At 50.0% G+C, this 15,126-nt stretch overlaps 1 protein-coding gene across 1 annotated transcript; it reads left to right on the top strand.

Annotated features, from left to right (window-relative positions):
• Positions 1 to 3,051: 3,051 nt before the first annotated feature.
• BOLA3 (bolA family member 3) lies at positions 3,052 to 13,567 on the top strand. Its single transcript, XM_060117659.1, has 4 exons — positions 3,052 to 3,166; positions 5,318 to 5,441; positions 7,552 to 7,640; positions 13,324 to 13,567. Exons 1-4 carry the CDS (start codon positions 3,113 to 3,115, stop codon positions 13,387 to 13,389), a joined length of 333 nt encoding a protein of 110 aa, XP_059973642.1. The 5' UTR covers positions 3,052 to 3,112; the 3' UTR covers positions 13,390 to 13,567.
• Positions 13,568 to 15,126: the final 1,559 nt, after the last annotated feature.

Genomic DNA, 15,126 nt, shown 5'->3' with positions numbered 1-15,126 from the left:
TGTTTATTAGGAGGAAAAAGAGTGTGTGTGAATAGACACACACAGGTGGACTCAAGAGTCGTGCCCTCGTGGTAGTTTGAATCACTTAATATGGGGCATTTCTTTCTGGTTTCCTCTGGCCAGTCATCTAGCATTGACTGGCTCTGAGTCCGTATTTGGTTTATCTCAGGGTCCTTCCTGTGTGTGTGCATCTCTTAGCCAAGGTGGCTTCTGTTGAAGAGGCCTGTGGGTAGGTTGACATCATCTACTATGTGTAGTCGGGAAGGTCTCCTAGACCTCGAGAATGAGAAATATGTGGTCTCTTTGTCTCTTATGTGGTCAGGGTTCAGCTCCTCTCTGCCCCTGCCATTACTGTTTTCTTAAAGTGTCCACTGGAGGCAAAGTCCAGCTATTTACCCTGTTCCTTTTGTTACTTCTATCTGGAAGTGTGAACAGAAGGCTGTCTGTAAATGTATCTTGTCTCACGTCCAACTGTTACCCCACAACTGGGTTTGCCTCTTGGTGGGTGTCAAGCCAAATGACACAACCAAGTCAAAGAGGAGGAGGAGGAAGGATTTATTGCAGCAAGTAATAACACTGGGGATCTTTCCCAAAGCAGTGTGTCCCCAAGAGCAAAACTGGAGAAGTTTTAAGCTAAGGGTACATGCATATTCATGAAGGGGCTTGAGCAGAGGAGAATTCAGTCTAGAATTGGGGCACAGGTTGACAGTCAAAGTTTTAGTTGAAGTCACGAGGGTCAGGATAGATCAACATCATTTCTTAGCTTCCAGTTGATCTGGTGGCTGAGCCCTCAAGGCGGGTGGGGATGGTGTTTGAAGTCTGCAAAACAACTCAAGAGTGGGTGCCAGGCTAATCTTTACCGTTGAAACAGAACTGGGAGTCTTTATAAGTGATTTATTATCTTTGCGATTGTTACTTCTCTTGCTGGGTTACAGTCGTTTGTTCCTGCATTCTTTTATTTCCTTAAGATCATTAATTACTGAGACCTATTCAAGGGCAAGCGCTGTGGCCAGGCTTAGATCACAAAATGACTTAGGCCAGAAATGGCTCATGTCAAGAAAGCCATGCCTGATTCTCTTTCTCCGGGGACCTCCTACCCTGTCTGCTTGCACAACCCACCCAAGTGCAACACCGAACATGTTGATTGTATAAGCCAGAATGCAATACGAAAAAGAGCTGGTACATCCTTCGGTGTGTACCAGACCACCTGCTGCAAATATCCTACTGGAGAAAGGGCTTGGCTGAACTTTGACTTTGATATCTATCCGAAGTATTCCAGCAGTGGGGCAGATTTGCTGATAATCATACTGAAACCGCAGAAATGTGTCTCGGGGCTCCAAGGAGCTCTGGTTCTTTATGGCTCAGCGCAGAAAGAATGCAGCAAGAGGCAAAGTGAGATGGATAAGTGATTTATTAGAATAGGATGCTTGTGAGGTTTACAAGCAGCTGGCAAGAGGGTGCCGCCCTGAGAGCTTAGTGGGCTACAGTTCTGTGATCAAAGGAGAAGTGGGGAGGGGGAGAAGACCACCTTCTTCCTCATTCTTCAGTCGACGTCAAGCTTCCGTCATCAGTTCCTCCTCCATGTCAGGCGGGGGAGTTTTCTTGTCCCTACGTGGTCAAACTGGGACTGCCGTGGCACAATGGAAATGAGCAAAAAGGCAGTAACAGGGCTTCCCTGGTGGCGCAGTGGTTGAGAGTCCGCCTGCCGATGCAGGGGACACGGGTTCGTGCCCCGGTCCGGGAAGATCCCACATACCAGGGAGCGGCTGGGCCCGTGAGCCATGGCCGCTGAGCCTGCACGTCTGGAGCCTGTGCTCTGCAACGGGAGAGGCCACAACAGTGAGAGGCCTGCATACAGCCAAAAAAAAAAAAAAAAAAAAGGCAGTAACATATACTAAAATGTGATAAATCATATCAGGTTTCAGTATAATGTCACCTTTTCCTTATATTACTGTTCTCAGTGCGTGCAGAGAAGTATGTCTTAGGCATCATCAACTTCCTGAACTTACTGGGTAGGATGTGGGTCTCATTACACCATTGTTTTATTGTTTTGAGGCATGTCTCATGCTTCTGTTGCATGGTTTTGTTGCTAGGCAAGCTTGCATGGTTTTGTTGCTAGGCAAGCCTGCTTGGTTTTGTGATTAAGCAAACCTACTTTCTTGGGTGATCGTTAACTTACCGGGGTCTTCTATACTTTTTTCTTTACTTATGATTCCTCAGTGGGATTAACTATTTAATCACCTACTTTGTCCCTTTACTCAGTCCCTATCAATACCGGTCCCTGATGGTGTCAGTTTTCCACTGCACTGTGAAGAGTCCAAGGTCTGTGTTTCCAGCAGCATCTCTGCTGGGCCATGTCCTGCAGGCCTTAGACTCAGACAAATCCAAAACTGAGTTAGTCGACCCCCTTCACCCCAACCCTAGCTCTCTACTCATTTCACCGTCCAAGCCAGAACCCTGAGAGTCCTCCCTGCTGCCTTCATCCCCTCATCCGCCAATCGGGTCTCTCCAGTCCATTCCCCTCCCAGGTGTCTCAGTGCACCCCTCCCACCCCTGCTGCTGCTGCTGCTGCTGCTCTACTCGGGCCTCACGTCTCCCTCGGACCATTGCAGTAGCCTTGGGACTCCTGTCCTCGTCCCCAATCTCAGCCTCCTGTCCCCGCTCCTTGCAGGAGCGAGTGATCTTTCTAAAACGCAAATCTGAAAACGACTCCCCTGCTTAAAATCCTCTCCTGGTTCCCTCCTGGAGGGAGAAACCCAAGCTCCTCAGTTTAGCAGCAAGTTTTCGGGTGGGGAGTTGGAATGGAGGCGTTCCACCTAGGGCCCCAGGGTCCTTGGGACGAGGGAAAGTCCTGCAGGACCGAGCACCTAGCACCGGCTTCTAGGCAGAGGAGGAAAGACCCGCTGGGGGCGAGGCTTGGGAGGCAGGGGAGGCCGGGCCAGAGCCAGGGCAGAGGGCGGGGCCCTGGGCGTGGGCGGGGCGTGCGGGGGGCGGCTCGCGGCCTCCGGACGGCAGGGGGCGGCCTAGCCCGCGGCGGCTGCGGCCCTGGTCCCAGGCTCCACGTCTTTTGGGCGACAAGGCGACCTCAGACGGCGGGCCGCGTCGGCCGGGCATGGCGGCGTGGAGCCCGGCCGCGGCAGCGCCTTTGCTCCGCGGAACCCGCCGGGTGAGCGCGGGTGGGGATCGGGCTGCTCTCCCCTGGGCGGGAGCTGCGCTGGGACCGCGGGGCCGGCCGCGGCCGCGGAACTAGTCCACAGCGGGCGGCGCGCCGGGCCCAGGGCCTGCTGTTCATTTCTCTCATTCACTCACTCGTTGGTTCGTTCATTTCGTGGGCCCGCCTCCGGGCACTGGGAGAAGTGTCAGGCCCGGCGCGTGCTGGGGGAGCTCCCGATCGGAGTGGGGGGTGAGGCCGAGGGGAAGAGATGGTCATAATACAGCGGGCACGGAAAAAGCAATGTTGATTTACTGAGCCGAAGACATGGGACTCATAGCCCGGAGTCGCGGCGTGCGTGCCGGGGACTGTTGCCTGGGTAGGGCTCCGGAAAGTCCTCCTGGCTTCTGTGACCTTGACCCTCCCCAGATCCCATACTTCCGGGGTAGGAAGCCAGCCGAGGGCACTCACCACGTGCCCTGCTGATTTTCTCTCCCCCGTTTCTGGTTCATTCTTTCCTCACTTCATCCACTTCTTTCGCTTTCCTCTCACATTCCTCCTTCTCTTGGACCTGCCTCCCCCACGCATGCAGGGCACTTCTGCTGGTGACTTTCAGAGCGGACAGTCGGCTTTCCGGGTATTTTGTCAGTAGATTATTGGTTTAAAGGCCGCTGCCTGCAGATCAGCTGAGATGAGGAAAAGGCTTCTCCCAAGGAGTCGGCAGTGCTAACCACCCTCACTCCTTAGTGATTGCTGCCTCTGCGTGCCACCTGGCTACCCTCTGCCTTTGCCCCCCAGGGCAGTGTCTTCAGAGGAGGTCCCATTTCCCCCCCGCCCCCCAGTCTTACCCAGGCCCACAGCTTAAGATTCTGTCCCTGTGTACATCGCTCAGCCAGCCTCCCTCCAGATCTTTCTCCTGCCCTGCATTTCAGTTGCCTGCTGGAATCAGGACTTCTTTGCAGGTGCCCAGCACATATGCCCTGAATCGTGTGGTTCTTCCCCTGCTCGTTCGTTCATTCACTCATACATCCATAACCCAAGTCCTCCTGAGGGTCTTCCCTGGCTCAGCTCTGGAAGACAGACCCAGTCTTGGCCTCTAAGACCAGCTGGTGAAAGAGTCAGTGCACAGGGCATTTTAAAGAGGGCGCTCTGAGGTTCTATAACCCAGGCCCCTGCTCTGGGCCGTCAGAAAAGGCCTGAGGATGGGCAGGACTGAGGAGGTGAAGGGATGTTACCTTCAGCACCAGCACTTGATGAACAGCGCCCCACCCGCCTTCCTCCCCCAGTTAGGGATGCCGGGTACTACTCCCTTTGTAATGAAACCGTTATCTGGGAATCTTTCCTGACTTGCTTCAAAAGGCACTGTTACTTTGGCACCAAGAAGCCTGTCTAACAAACTCCAAAATCTTTAGCCTGACCTTGAAGGCCTGCCATGCTCTATTTTCAGTCTCCCCTTTCAGCATGTGCTCAGCCCAGCCAAGGGGCTGCCGACACGGTTTTGTGCTCTTTCTTCCGTAAGGGTTGCGACACGTTCCCATCAGAAGCACTGGGTCCTCAGGGTAACCATTGGGGGAGGGGGGAGTGTTACTGCCAGTGGTAAATAATCTAAAAATGTTCTGACTTCAGGTCCTTTAATAGAATTCTGTTTCTTCTCCCAGTCAGAATTGCAAAGGGTAGCTGGCTTATTGAGCAGTAGGTCACAGGGTTACATCCCACTGGAGAGAATGTAGAATGTTAATCAGGTCTAAAGCGTGGGTGGCATTTGGCCCCATCAGTACATGGTCAGTGGCATGCTGGCCTAAGCAGGGCATGCCTGAGCCAGGCTGCTGCCCAGCCTCTCCTGACTCTGCATCTTACTAAGGGATCCAACCTTGGCCTATTACTTAGTGCTCAGGTGCCTCACTTATTAAACCGTCATCATGATAGTGTCTCACTATCATGAGCAGTTAAACATCTGTTGAATTAAGTCGGGGCCCTTGTTATCTCTAGAGTCAAAGTGAGTTATTTTACAACTCCACTCCGCCCTCAAAAAAAGTTTATTCTGCATCCTGGGGAGCTTAAATGGACATCGGACGGCATGCAGTCCCCCTGACTTAGCCCGGGGCCCTGCCTTGCAGGGGAGGGCAGGGGGGGCCTGCACAGTGACTCTCCTCTGTTCTGTGGCAGCTTCGTCTTCTCCACTGCGCCCAGCGCATGTTTGCCTCGCAGACGGAGGGGGAGCTCAAAGTGACCCAGATTCTCAAAGAAAAATTTCCTCGAGCCACAGCTATCAAAGTCACTGACATTTCAGGTAAAGTTTTCTCTCATCTTTCCCACAGAGTTTGGGAAGATTTTACCCACTGGAAGGGTAGAGGGCAGGGGGCTTGGAAGGAACTCGCCATCGGTGGCTTCTCAGTACGTGTGGCTTTTGGACACAGACCTTGGCCCCTCCCGCTGGAAGGGTGGAGGTGGGGATGCAGAAACATGGGCGGGGAACTGCGAGGACTTGTGGTTGCCAGCTTGGCGCAGCTCAGACTAGGTCTCTCTCAGTCACCCTGGGGCTCAGGTCCATAGCCTTTAATTTGACTTTGAGATGAGCCAGACTTTAATGTCCCCACATTCTTCTGACACCCTAGAATGGCAGAGCTAGAACAGACTCCAGGAAGACGAGCCCAGAGAGGTCTAAGAACCTGCCTGGCCCTTCACAGGGAATAGGCGGCGGAGCCAGAACCCAGGGCAGACTGTGTCCTGAGCCCAGTGACCAGCCCCAGCCAGGCCCTGCCTTTCTCAGATGGCCGCTGGCACCTCAAAGTTCAGGCTGACTGTGAGTTAGGAGCAGGCTGGGATATCGGCTTCTGCCCGCAGCAGACCGGGAAGATAAGGCCTTTATCTAGACACACATGTGGAAGAGCTGGCCAGGGGTGGCATCTCCCACACCCAGACCCAGTCTTTGTCACTCTGCGTTGCTCGAGGGCTTACTGGCTTCTCTGGGAACATAACATTTACAAGGATAGGGAGAAAGTTTAGAAAGTAGTTTTATTCTGGACACTCTAGGAAATTAACCAATCTAAAGATCTGTTGGAATGGTAGGTTGGGTGAGCACTCTGCAGGGGTCCCAGGGCAATGCTGAGGCCTTTTTTTTTTTTTTTTTTTAATTTTATTTATTATTTTTGGCCGCGTTGGGTCTTCATTGCTGCGCGCGGGCTTTCTCTAGTTGCGGCGAGCACAGGCTACTCATTGTTGCGGTGGGCGGGCTTCTCATTGCAGTGGCTTCTCCTGTCGCGGAGCATGGGCTCTAGGCGCACGGGCTTCAGTAGTTGTGGCTGTGGGCTCTAGAGCGCAGGCTCAGTAGTTGTGGAGCACAGGCTTAGTTGCTCTGCGGCCTGTGGGACCTTCCCGGACCAGGGCTCAAACCCGTGTCCCCTGCATTGGCAGGCGGATTCTTAACCACTGTGCCACCAGGGAAGTCCCAGTGCTGGGGTCTCGATGTCACCAGTCCTGTACCTGCCTCAGGCCCAGTTAGGGGAGAGCTGGAACTTGACCTCTAGTCTCACTCTGCCTAGCCCTGGGTAGAGTGCAGAAAGGGGATCAAGGCTAGGAACCTTGGTTTAGCCAAAGCTTAGGCTCCTAGAACCCATGGAAAAAGCTTAACAAAGGCTATTGAGTTCTTTCTTGCCGCGTTGTGTCATGCTGGAGCAGCACGTTTTATTATCATCAGTCGTCAGCAGTAGCTCTCCAGCCATGTGGAGACAAAGCTCGGGCTGGGGGTGGATGGGTCCACACAAGCTCTGCCTTGAGAGCATCCCCGGATAGCCACCCGCTCCCTGCCGCAGCCCAGGGGGAAACCCTTAATGCTGCTTGTAGAGCAGGAGTGCTGGAGAGCCCAGCTCCGTGACCAGCATGTTTTCACTGTTTATTGTAATGCTGTGTCCCTGTCTCTCACGCTTCCTTGTTCCTTTTATTTTGGATAGTATTGCACGTGGTTTTTGAATCAGATTTTAGTGTGTTTTTGCATTTTTAAAAATACCAATTGCTAGTCCTTTGGGAGGTGGAGCACTGAAATTCAGTCCCTCCCGCCTTCTTCCATGGCATTTGCTGGCTTAATAAAAGGGAACAGTAGGAAAACCTACATTTCCTAGGCTTTACATGTTTTGCGCCTTATCTTTCCTACCCCAAAAGCAAAATTCTGGGCAGTGCAGGTGCCTTACAAAAGGAAGAGCATGTTTTGGATTGAGGCAGTCTGCCAGGAGGACGCCGTGGTCAGATTGTGGGCCATGATCTTCTAACAATCTTAGCAACTTTCTGCTGAATGATAGCATTCAGACCTTCTTTGGATTGTGTGGTACTTACTTCAAGGACATAAGGAACTGTGGCTGCTGTAACTTAATAATTGAAACACTTTCAAATCACATTTATTTCAGGAGGCTGTGGGGCAATGTATGAAATTCAAATCGAATCAGAAGAATTTAAGGAGAAGAGAACTGTCCAGCAGCACCAGATGGTAAATCAGGTCAGTAGACGCTTTGCCACTGGTCTCCGCATCTGAAAGGGCCTGCAAGTGGGGATGGTATTGTACCACCAGTCCTAGGAAAGACTAATGCAATACCACAATCATGTGAACAGGACTCAGGATCCGAGAAAAACATAAACGAACTATCTGGGATCGGACTGTAGGCAAATATGAATTTTATTCAAAATTGAAAACAAGCCACCCAATAGTTATTTTGCATTTCCCTGTGTAGTGCTACCGATGTTTACTATATACTGTTATTGTTGCATATTGAATAGTAAACACAGGAGTACTAAAATATATATGTTTTTGTAGATTTGAACATTTTTTTTAAGCCTCTTTTAGGACTACTAAAGTAGTCCTAAACTGGGTAAATTGAAGGATGGCCTGATTGAGAATTGCTCCAGCGGCCCCAGACCCAGTGACAACAGCAGGGGTCTGGAACGTCAGATTAAACCAGACTAAGGGCTTCCCTGGTGGCGCAGTGGTTGAGAGTCCGCCTGCCGATGCAGGGGACACGGGTTCGTGCCCCGGTCCGGGAAGATCCCACATGCTGTGGAGCGTCTGGGCCCGTGAGCCATGGCCGCTGAGCCTGCGCTCCGCAACGGGAGAGGCCACAACAGTGAGAGGCCCGCAAACCGCAAAAAAAAAAAAAAACCAGACTAAGGCCCAATGTATTCATTTTCTATGCTTCTTTTACTTGGAATTTATTCCAGCCTTGACCCTTGGGCCTATGTCTATAAACTCACCCCATTCAGCCAGTGTGTTTGACATCATTCTGGAAAGTTGCACTTTGTGAACTAGCTTAACTTTTGCAAAGCACAGCTCTGGTCGTGAAAGCCGAGTCCAGCTGTTCCAGACTGCTCTTCCAGGCCTTTCCCCACCCTTCCCGGCCCAGATCCTCCCTCTGGGCCCTGCCCATCGGTCTCTCCAAGCACCTGGGGACCTTTGTCCAGATGCGACCTCCTGCCTGGGCTGCGCCTCCCTCAGTCCTCTGCCAGGCTCAAGTGCTGCCTTCCCGTCTGCCCGGCAGGGAATGAATGCCCTCCACTGTCTGACTCCAGGCTTTTCTGCCTTGTGTCCTGGATACTTAGGTCCCTGCCACCATCCCTTGGCCCTGCGAGCCCTTTGTGGTCCGGTTCCTTGTTGGATCCATCTTTGGAATCCTCGTGGAGTCCACCTTCACTTGGATGTGGGCACGTACAGCCCTAAGGCATGCTGGTCGTCTGACCGGGCAGTCTGGGGTGGAACAGCAGCCACTTCTGTCCTCCAGAAGAAGTTCTAGCCCCATGTGATCCCAGAGATTGGAGCCAAGGTAGAAGACAAGGCAGGGAAGACCCAACTGGCCCAGATCATCCCCAACTGGTAGGACTTTGGGTTTTGTTATCAAAACTACTCAGGCTGCCTAGTGCAACTGGGCTCCGGGGGGTGCTATTAAGTACAGCACATCCCCTGGCCTGAAGCCATGGTTACAAGGATGCAGGTTCTGGAGTTGGACTGCCCACATTTCAAATCTGGGCTCTGCTACTTTCTGCTGTGTGACCTTGAGCAAGTTACTTAACCTCCCTGTGCCTCAGTTTCCTAATCTGTAACAGGGAGAGTAATAGGATTTGCCTCAAAGGGCTCTTCTGAGGACTAGTGGTAAAGTCGTGTAAAGCACTGAGAACAGCGTCTGACACATGGTAAGTCCTTCATAAATGTCAGCCGCTGTCACCATCATCATCACTGTTACCTATAAATGCTGCGAGGAACCTGCGCCAAGTTCAGGGGGCAGCAATTTCCTCTGCTTGGGAGAATGTCACCTACGTCATCTTGGGCTCAAGCTTTCCTCTGGGCCCCTACTGAGCATGTACCTTCCCTGGCCCCGGCCTAGCTGGAGAGCCTTGCTCACTTGTCGTTGCCCTGGAAGCAGACTATGCAGGCCAGGCCCAGGTCTGTCTTCTTTTTCTTTTCTTCTTTTTTTTGTAATTTTTAGTTTACATGGGAGCATAGTTGATTACCAATGTTGTATTCGTTTTAGGTGTACAGCAGAGTGATTCACTTATACAACCCAGGTCTGTTTTCTTCACTGCTGTGTCCCCAACACCTAACAAAGGACCCGGTACATAAAACAGCTCAATCAGTATTTGTTGAGAGTTTATAGAGAGTAAGGAGCGCTGGCCTGGGTTTTGTTATTGATTTACAGAGAAATTAAATGTTCAATGCCTGAAAGGCTTTCCATTTCAGAGAATTCACCTCCTGGCATTGGTGTACTTTGAACCTGGAGCAGCTACTGCCTGGGTTACCACAGCACCTCTTTGCTGGGCCAAGCACTGCTTGTCGTGGGGTGGGTGACGCGGGAGGCAGTGCCAGAGGGCGTCACTGCTATATCCTTTGGGCCAGGCCCCAGCGATGGCAGGATGATGAGGATTCCTTCCCCATCCATCCTGCCCCTACCCTGGGGAGCAGCCACACAGAGGAGAGCAAGCACCGTGTTCCCTTCTGTGTCGGGTGAGCCGGTCCGTCCCAGCTCCGCACATTACAGTGCGACGAGAGCTTCAGATTCCTCGTTGGCGGAGATCAAGTGGGGTGCTGGCCGCACGTGCCCGCCTTGTGCTGGCATGGGGAAGGCGCTTGGTAAACAGCAGTTGCCCTCTCCCTTTCTCTGCCCTCCTTGCTGTCTGTTGTCCATCAGCCTCCCCAAAGGGTGCCTCTGCCCTTGTTCCCCTACTCAGAACCCTGCGGCGGGCACCCTGGTTGCCCGTGGAGCCCGGTCCCTCCCTCCTCTGGGATTTCCGATCCTCTGTGTGGTCGGCCACAGTCTCCCCTCCGTGGGCCTGACTCAAAGCCAGGCTTTTCCTGGTGAATTGCAGCAGGTTCCCAGCCTTTCCTCACCTGCTCTCCTGGGCCCGGTGCCCTGTGCCTCTGTGCCTGTTGCACCTCCAGCCGCCCCTCTCCTGGGCTGCCTCCTCCACGAGCGGCCAGTGCACTAGCAAATGCTTCTTCCTAACAGAACCCGCAGCAGTGCTGAGCTGGCTTGTGTTCTGACAGCATCCATCACTGTCTGTGCTGAATCCATTTCTTGTGGGCTTGACTTACTTCCCTTACCTTTTGTATCATTTTCCCATGCCTTTTTCATTTGTGTCCCCAGCACCCAGCATAATGCCATGGGCATAGCGGGTGCTGAAAAATGTTTACCTACTCTAGATCTTATAAACTGTGGGACTTTGACCAAGTCATTTCCCCACTAGGGCCTCAGCTTCCTGACCTATTTAAAGTGACCCAAGTTATCTCTAAGGCCCTCTGTAGCTATAAGATCCTGTGACCTGTGTTGGGGAGCCCTCTGAGGGCTGCAAGAGAGTGAGGAGAAGGACCTGGAAGGGGGAGTGCACAGGGCTTAGGGATCAAAGCCTGGATGGTTTCTCTGTCCAGGGTCTTTCATGTGAAGCTGTGACTGGGCCCTCATCTAGCCACAGAGGCTTTAAGAATTGTGGCCGAGACACAGGGACAGCCTCTAGGGAACATTCCATGCCTGCAGAAAGCAGAGAGCATGTGGCTCAGGGCACTGTGTTTCCCTCTCGCAGCAGTGACATGAGGCTTTTTCCAGGGGCATTTCTGCTTATCTGCAGAGCTGAGGGGCTTATTTGTGAATATGGAGATGGTGGGGCAGCTCATTGGCTCCCAACACAACCACAGCTCCTGGCATCAGGGGTGGCCAGGATGTCAGGATTCCCTGGGTTCAGGTTCTGTCTCACTTGCTGTTACTCACTTGCTGACTTTGGACAAGGGATAAACTCTATTTCTTTTTTTGTCAAAGATGGAGATAAGACTAGATTATCTCTAAGGAACCTTCTGACTCAATAAATTTGACCGCATGTGTTAGTATTCTCTTTGTTGTAAGTGGCAGAGACAAAGTTAAAACGAGCATTAGCAAACAAAGGTAATTAATTGGCCCATGTAATGAAATTATCTAGATTCAGGGTCTTAAGTTCGTCTGCTTGTTCTTTCATATTCTCTTCTTCTGAGCTTCCAGCTTCTGTATGTTGGCCTCATTTTCTCCTCCTGGAGGTGGGCTTTCTCTTCTTGATAGGGAAGAGGACTCCAAGTTGCCTCCAAGTGACAACATTCCAGTATGCAGGCATAGCTCAGAGATATTGCAGGCTTGGTTCCAGACCATGACGATAAATCAAGCACATGGATTTTTTTGGTTTCCCAGTGTATATAAAAGTTATGCTTACACTATATTGTATCTACCAAGTGTGCAGTAGCATTATGTCTAAAAAAAAATAATCTACATATCTTAATTTTAAAATACTTTGCTAAAAAGTGTTAATCATCATCTGATAATAGAGGGATGCCACAAACCTTCAGTTTGTGAAAAAACACAATTTCTGCAAAATACAGTAAAGCAAAGTGCAATAAGACAAGGTATATCTGTGGTGACCAAGAGAGAAGGCTCTACACTGAAAAATCCCAGGGAAGACTCTGATTGACCCAGTTTGAGTCGTGTGCCTTCCCTGGACCAGTCAGGCTGGTCCAGGGGCACATAGCTACCTCAGTACAGGTCAGCTGGTAGTCCCACCAGCAGTACACAATTAAAGTGGAAAAGGAGAAGGGAGATTGCTGGATAGACTGGAAAAAAATGTCTACCCCACTGTGATGTCTTGGGCCTAGTATAAAAGGACTTAGACTCCCGTGTCTCATTCAGGTCCTGTAGTTTGTCTCCTGGTACTGCAGGAGCTACATATCTATTTGATTGTGGTTGCCCATTTACACTTGGGCCCTGACATCATTTGTAGCCCTAAACAAATCTCATAATTTACAACTTTATTTTCTGATTTAGAGTAAAATTGGGGAATTGGTGCTGATTAGTGTGGTTTTATCTTTTTATTTAAAAAAATTTTTTTTACATGAAGCTGTATATTTTCTTTTATTCAAGTAATTTTTTAAAATGTTGGCTGTGCTTGTGGAATCTCAGTTCCCCAACCAGGGATTGAACCCAGGCCTCTTCAGTGAAAGCGTGGAATCCTAACCACTAGACCACCAGGGAACTCCCAGTGTGGTTTTAAAGAACAGCTATTCTTTGCTCAAAATAGCAAAACACAAAAAACAGCCTGAAAGTTCTTCATTAGGGGACAGGCTAAAAAGTTAGGATACCTATAATGGAATGTATACATATGTGGAATACATATGTGGAATGGATACATATGTATACATATAATGGAATGGATACATATAATGGATGCTGTGCTGATACAAAAAAGAATGAGGGCGTGCCTTATGCCTGATATGGAAAGACCCCCAGTGTTAGGGGAAGAGAGAGTGCAGAACAGTGTGTTTGAAATACTATCATTTGTGTTTTAAAAAGGTATTGGGATGGAATATATACTAATATTAGTTTGAATATGCATTTTTAAATCCTTGCAAAGATGCACATGAAAATACCAACAGTTCTCTATTTGGTTTGGAGGTGGAAACTGGGGGACAGGTGTGGGAGGGAGACTTTACTGCATGCCTTTTATGCCTTTTGATTTTTGAGCCGGCTTCAATACTGATTCCAAAAATAAAAAGGAAACATTGCTTAAAGAAAGTGTGTGCAAAGTTTCCTACAGAGATAGAGCTATATAAATGTAATATATGTATGTATGTATGTAATCAGTGTCAAATACAAACAAACAATGATGATGCTGTTCTGCTTCCTTAGGCACTAAAAGAAGAAATCAAAAGTATGCACGGATTGCGGATATTCACCTCTGTCCCCAAACACTGACCACGCCCTGGCTGCGTAGATGCTGCTGCTGAAACCTTGGGTGTATCCTATTGCCACCATTCCTTCCTAGGCCTATGACAAACAATTTATCTATTATTTCATGGACATTTCCATGTTGTAATTAGAGAAGAGTATGATATCTATTTAGATGTTAATTAAAGGCAACAGACAGCTAAAATTTTTTTCATTACAAAAATATTTATTTAATCCTGCTCTGCGCTAGGCAACATTCTTCTTCTTTTTTTAAATATTTATTTATTTATTTGTGCTGGGTCTTAGTTGCAGCTTGAGGGCTCCTTAGTTGTGGCATGCAAACTCTTAGTTGTGGTATGCATGTGGGATCTAGTTCCCCAGCCAGGGATTGAACCCGGGCCCCCCCTGCATTAGGAGCGAGGAGTCTTATCCACTGCGCCACCAGGGAAGTCCTGGCAGCATTCTTAATATGGGGATAATGTAATTAATAAGAAGCAGACCAAGAGAGACTATATGAAATTTTTGAGGAGTCATGAGTAATGCTTTTAGTTCCTTTATTTGAGAAGCATATCGTTGTGTTAAAAGTGGTCTTGTCTTTGAACAGCTCTGTCCTGGTGCTAGAGGCCAAATGGGGTGCCAGCTTCCTTGTCTTGTCAAGAAACTTTGTTTCTTCTCCTCTGTGAAACTGCTCAGGTCCCTTAATTTTACCAAAGAGAAAAGGAAAGACCCTTTGGTTTTGCTCTTCCCTTAGTTCACCACTCTGTTTCCCTTTCCCTCCAAACTTCTTACAAGAATGATCTTGGACCCTCAAGTTTCTTACTTCCTGGAGTGAACTCTGAGGAGTGTGGGCTGCCTGGATCAGGGTCTTCTTCACGTTTGAAGATCCCCCACCCTTTGCATCTTGGTGGGAGGTTGAGCCCACGTCCAGTGTCAGAAGCTAAAAAGGCTTGCTTTCCTAGCTCCTTGGCAAACAAGGCACAGGCAGATGATCTAGACTCAGCCAGATGGATCTGCCTTGAACTTTGCACTGGGAGCAAGTGACGCTGAGAAGCGGGGCAGTGGCGTGTCCACTTTGGCAGCTGGGGCAGCAATGTCCAGTGTTCTGGGAGGCGTCAGTGTTACAGGCCGCTGTCTCTGGAGTCCGTGGTGGTGGTCACTGTGTCTGCAACATGATCTGGGCTCTGGCCAGTCTTCCTCTTCCAGCCCATTTTCAGGAGCTGCTTCATCAGTGTTCCTAGAAATTCTCTGATTATCCCCATATCCTTTCACTAAATTCTTTTCTGCTTACATCGGCCTGGTCAGTATCTGTCGCTTACAACCAAGAGCCCTGATGGGCTCACCCACCCCTCGCAGTGTGGCTCGTGCCCTCCTGCTCCCGTCTCTCCACTGGACAGCTTTCTGAGAAACCACATCCACTGCCTCTCTCAGTCCTCCACGTGACCTGTCACCATAGCGATGGCAGGTTGACCACCACTCCTTCCCCAAACTCCTCCTTTGTGTTTCATGGAACTGACCACCAGAGAAATCACTGGTCACTATCAGTTCTTAAGATCCCTCTTACCTCCCTAAGAAATAAAAGTATGTAGGTAAAACAACCTTGAGCCCCAGAGCTTTGGAGCAGCACAAATTTTAAATATTCTGTTCACATACGGTGCCCTCATTTTTTGGTTTAAAATTATTCTCTAACCCCACAGTGTGGGGGAGGGATTGGTGTCCTGCCAAGGCAGAACTGCCTTTTGCATGGAATAGATTCACTAAGTTGTA

The sequence above is a fragment of the Mesoplodon densirostris genome, chromosome 14, assembly GCF_025265405.1.
Source record: "Mesoplodon densirostris isolate mMesDen1 chromosome 14, mMesDen1 primary haplotype, whole genome shotgun sequence".
In the NCBI taxonomy this organism is placed as follows: domain Eukaryota; kingdom Metazoa; phylum Chordata; class Mammalia; order Artiodactyla; family Ziphiidae; genus Mesoplodon; species Mesoplodon densirostris.
Note: the sequence above shows the minus strand (reverse complement) of the source record. Positions and strands in the feature narration are given on the sequence as shown.

Bases quoted from the DNA above. Each gene is read 5' to 3' on its own strand.
- BOLA3 (XM_060117659.1), top strand. From the start codon at position 3,113: ATGGCGGCGTGGAGCCCGGCCGCGGCAGCGCCTTTGCTCCGCGGAACC. The intron at 5,442-7,551 runs GTAAAGTTTTCT...CATTTATTTCAG, and splicing joins CAAAGTCACTGACATTTCAG to GAGGCTGTGGGGCAATGTAT. The intron at 7,641-13,323 runs GTCAGTAGACGC...CTGCTTCCTTAG, and splicing joins AGCACCAGATGGTAAATCAG to GCACTAAAAGAAGAAATCAA.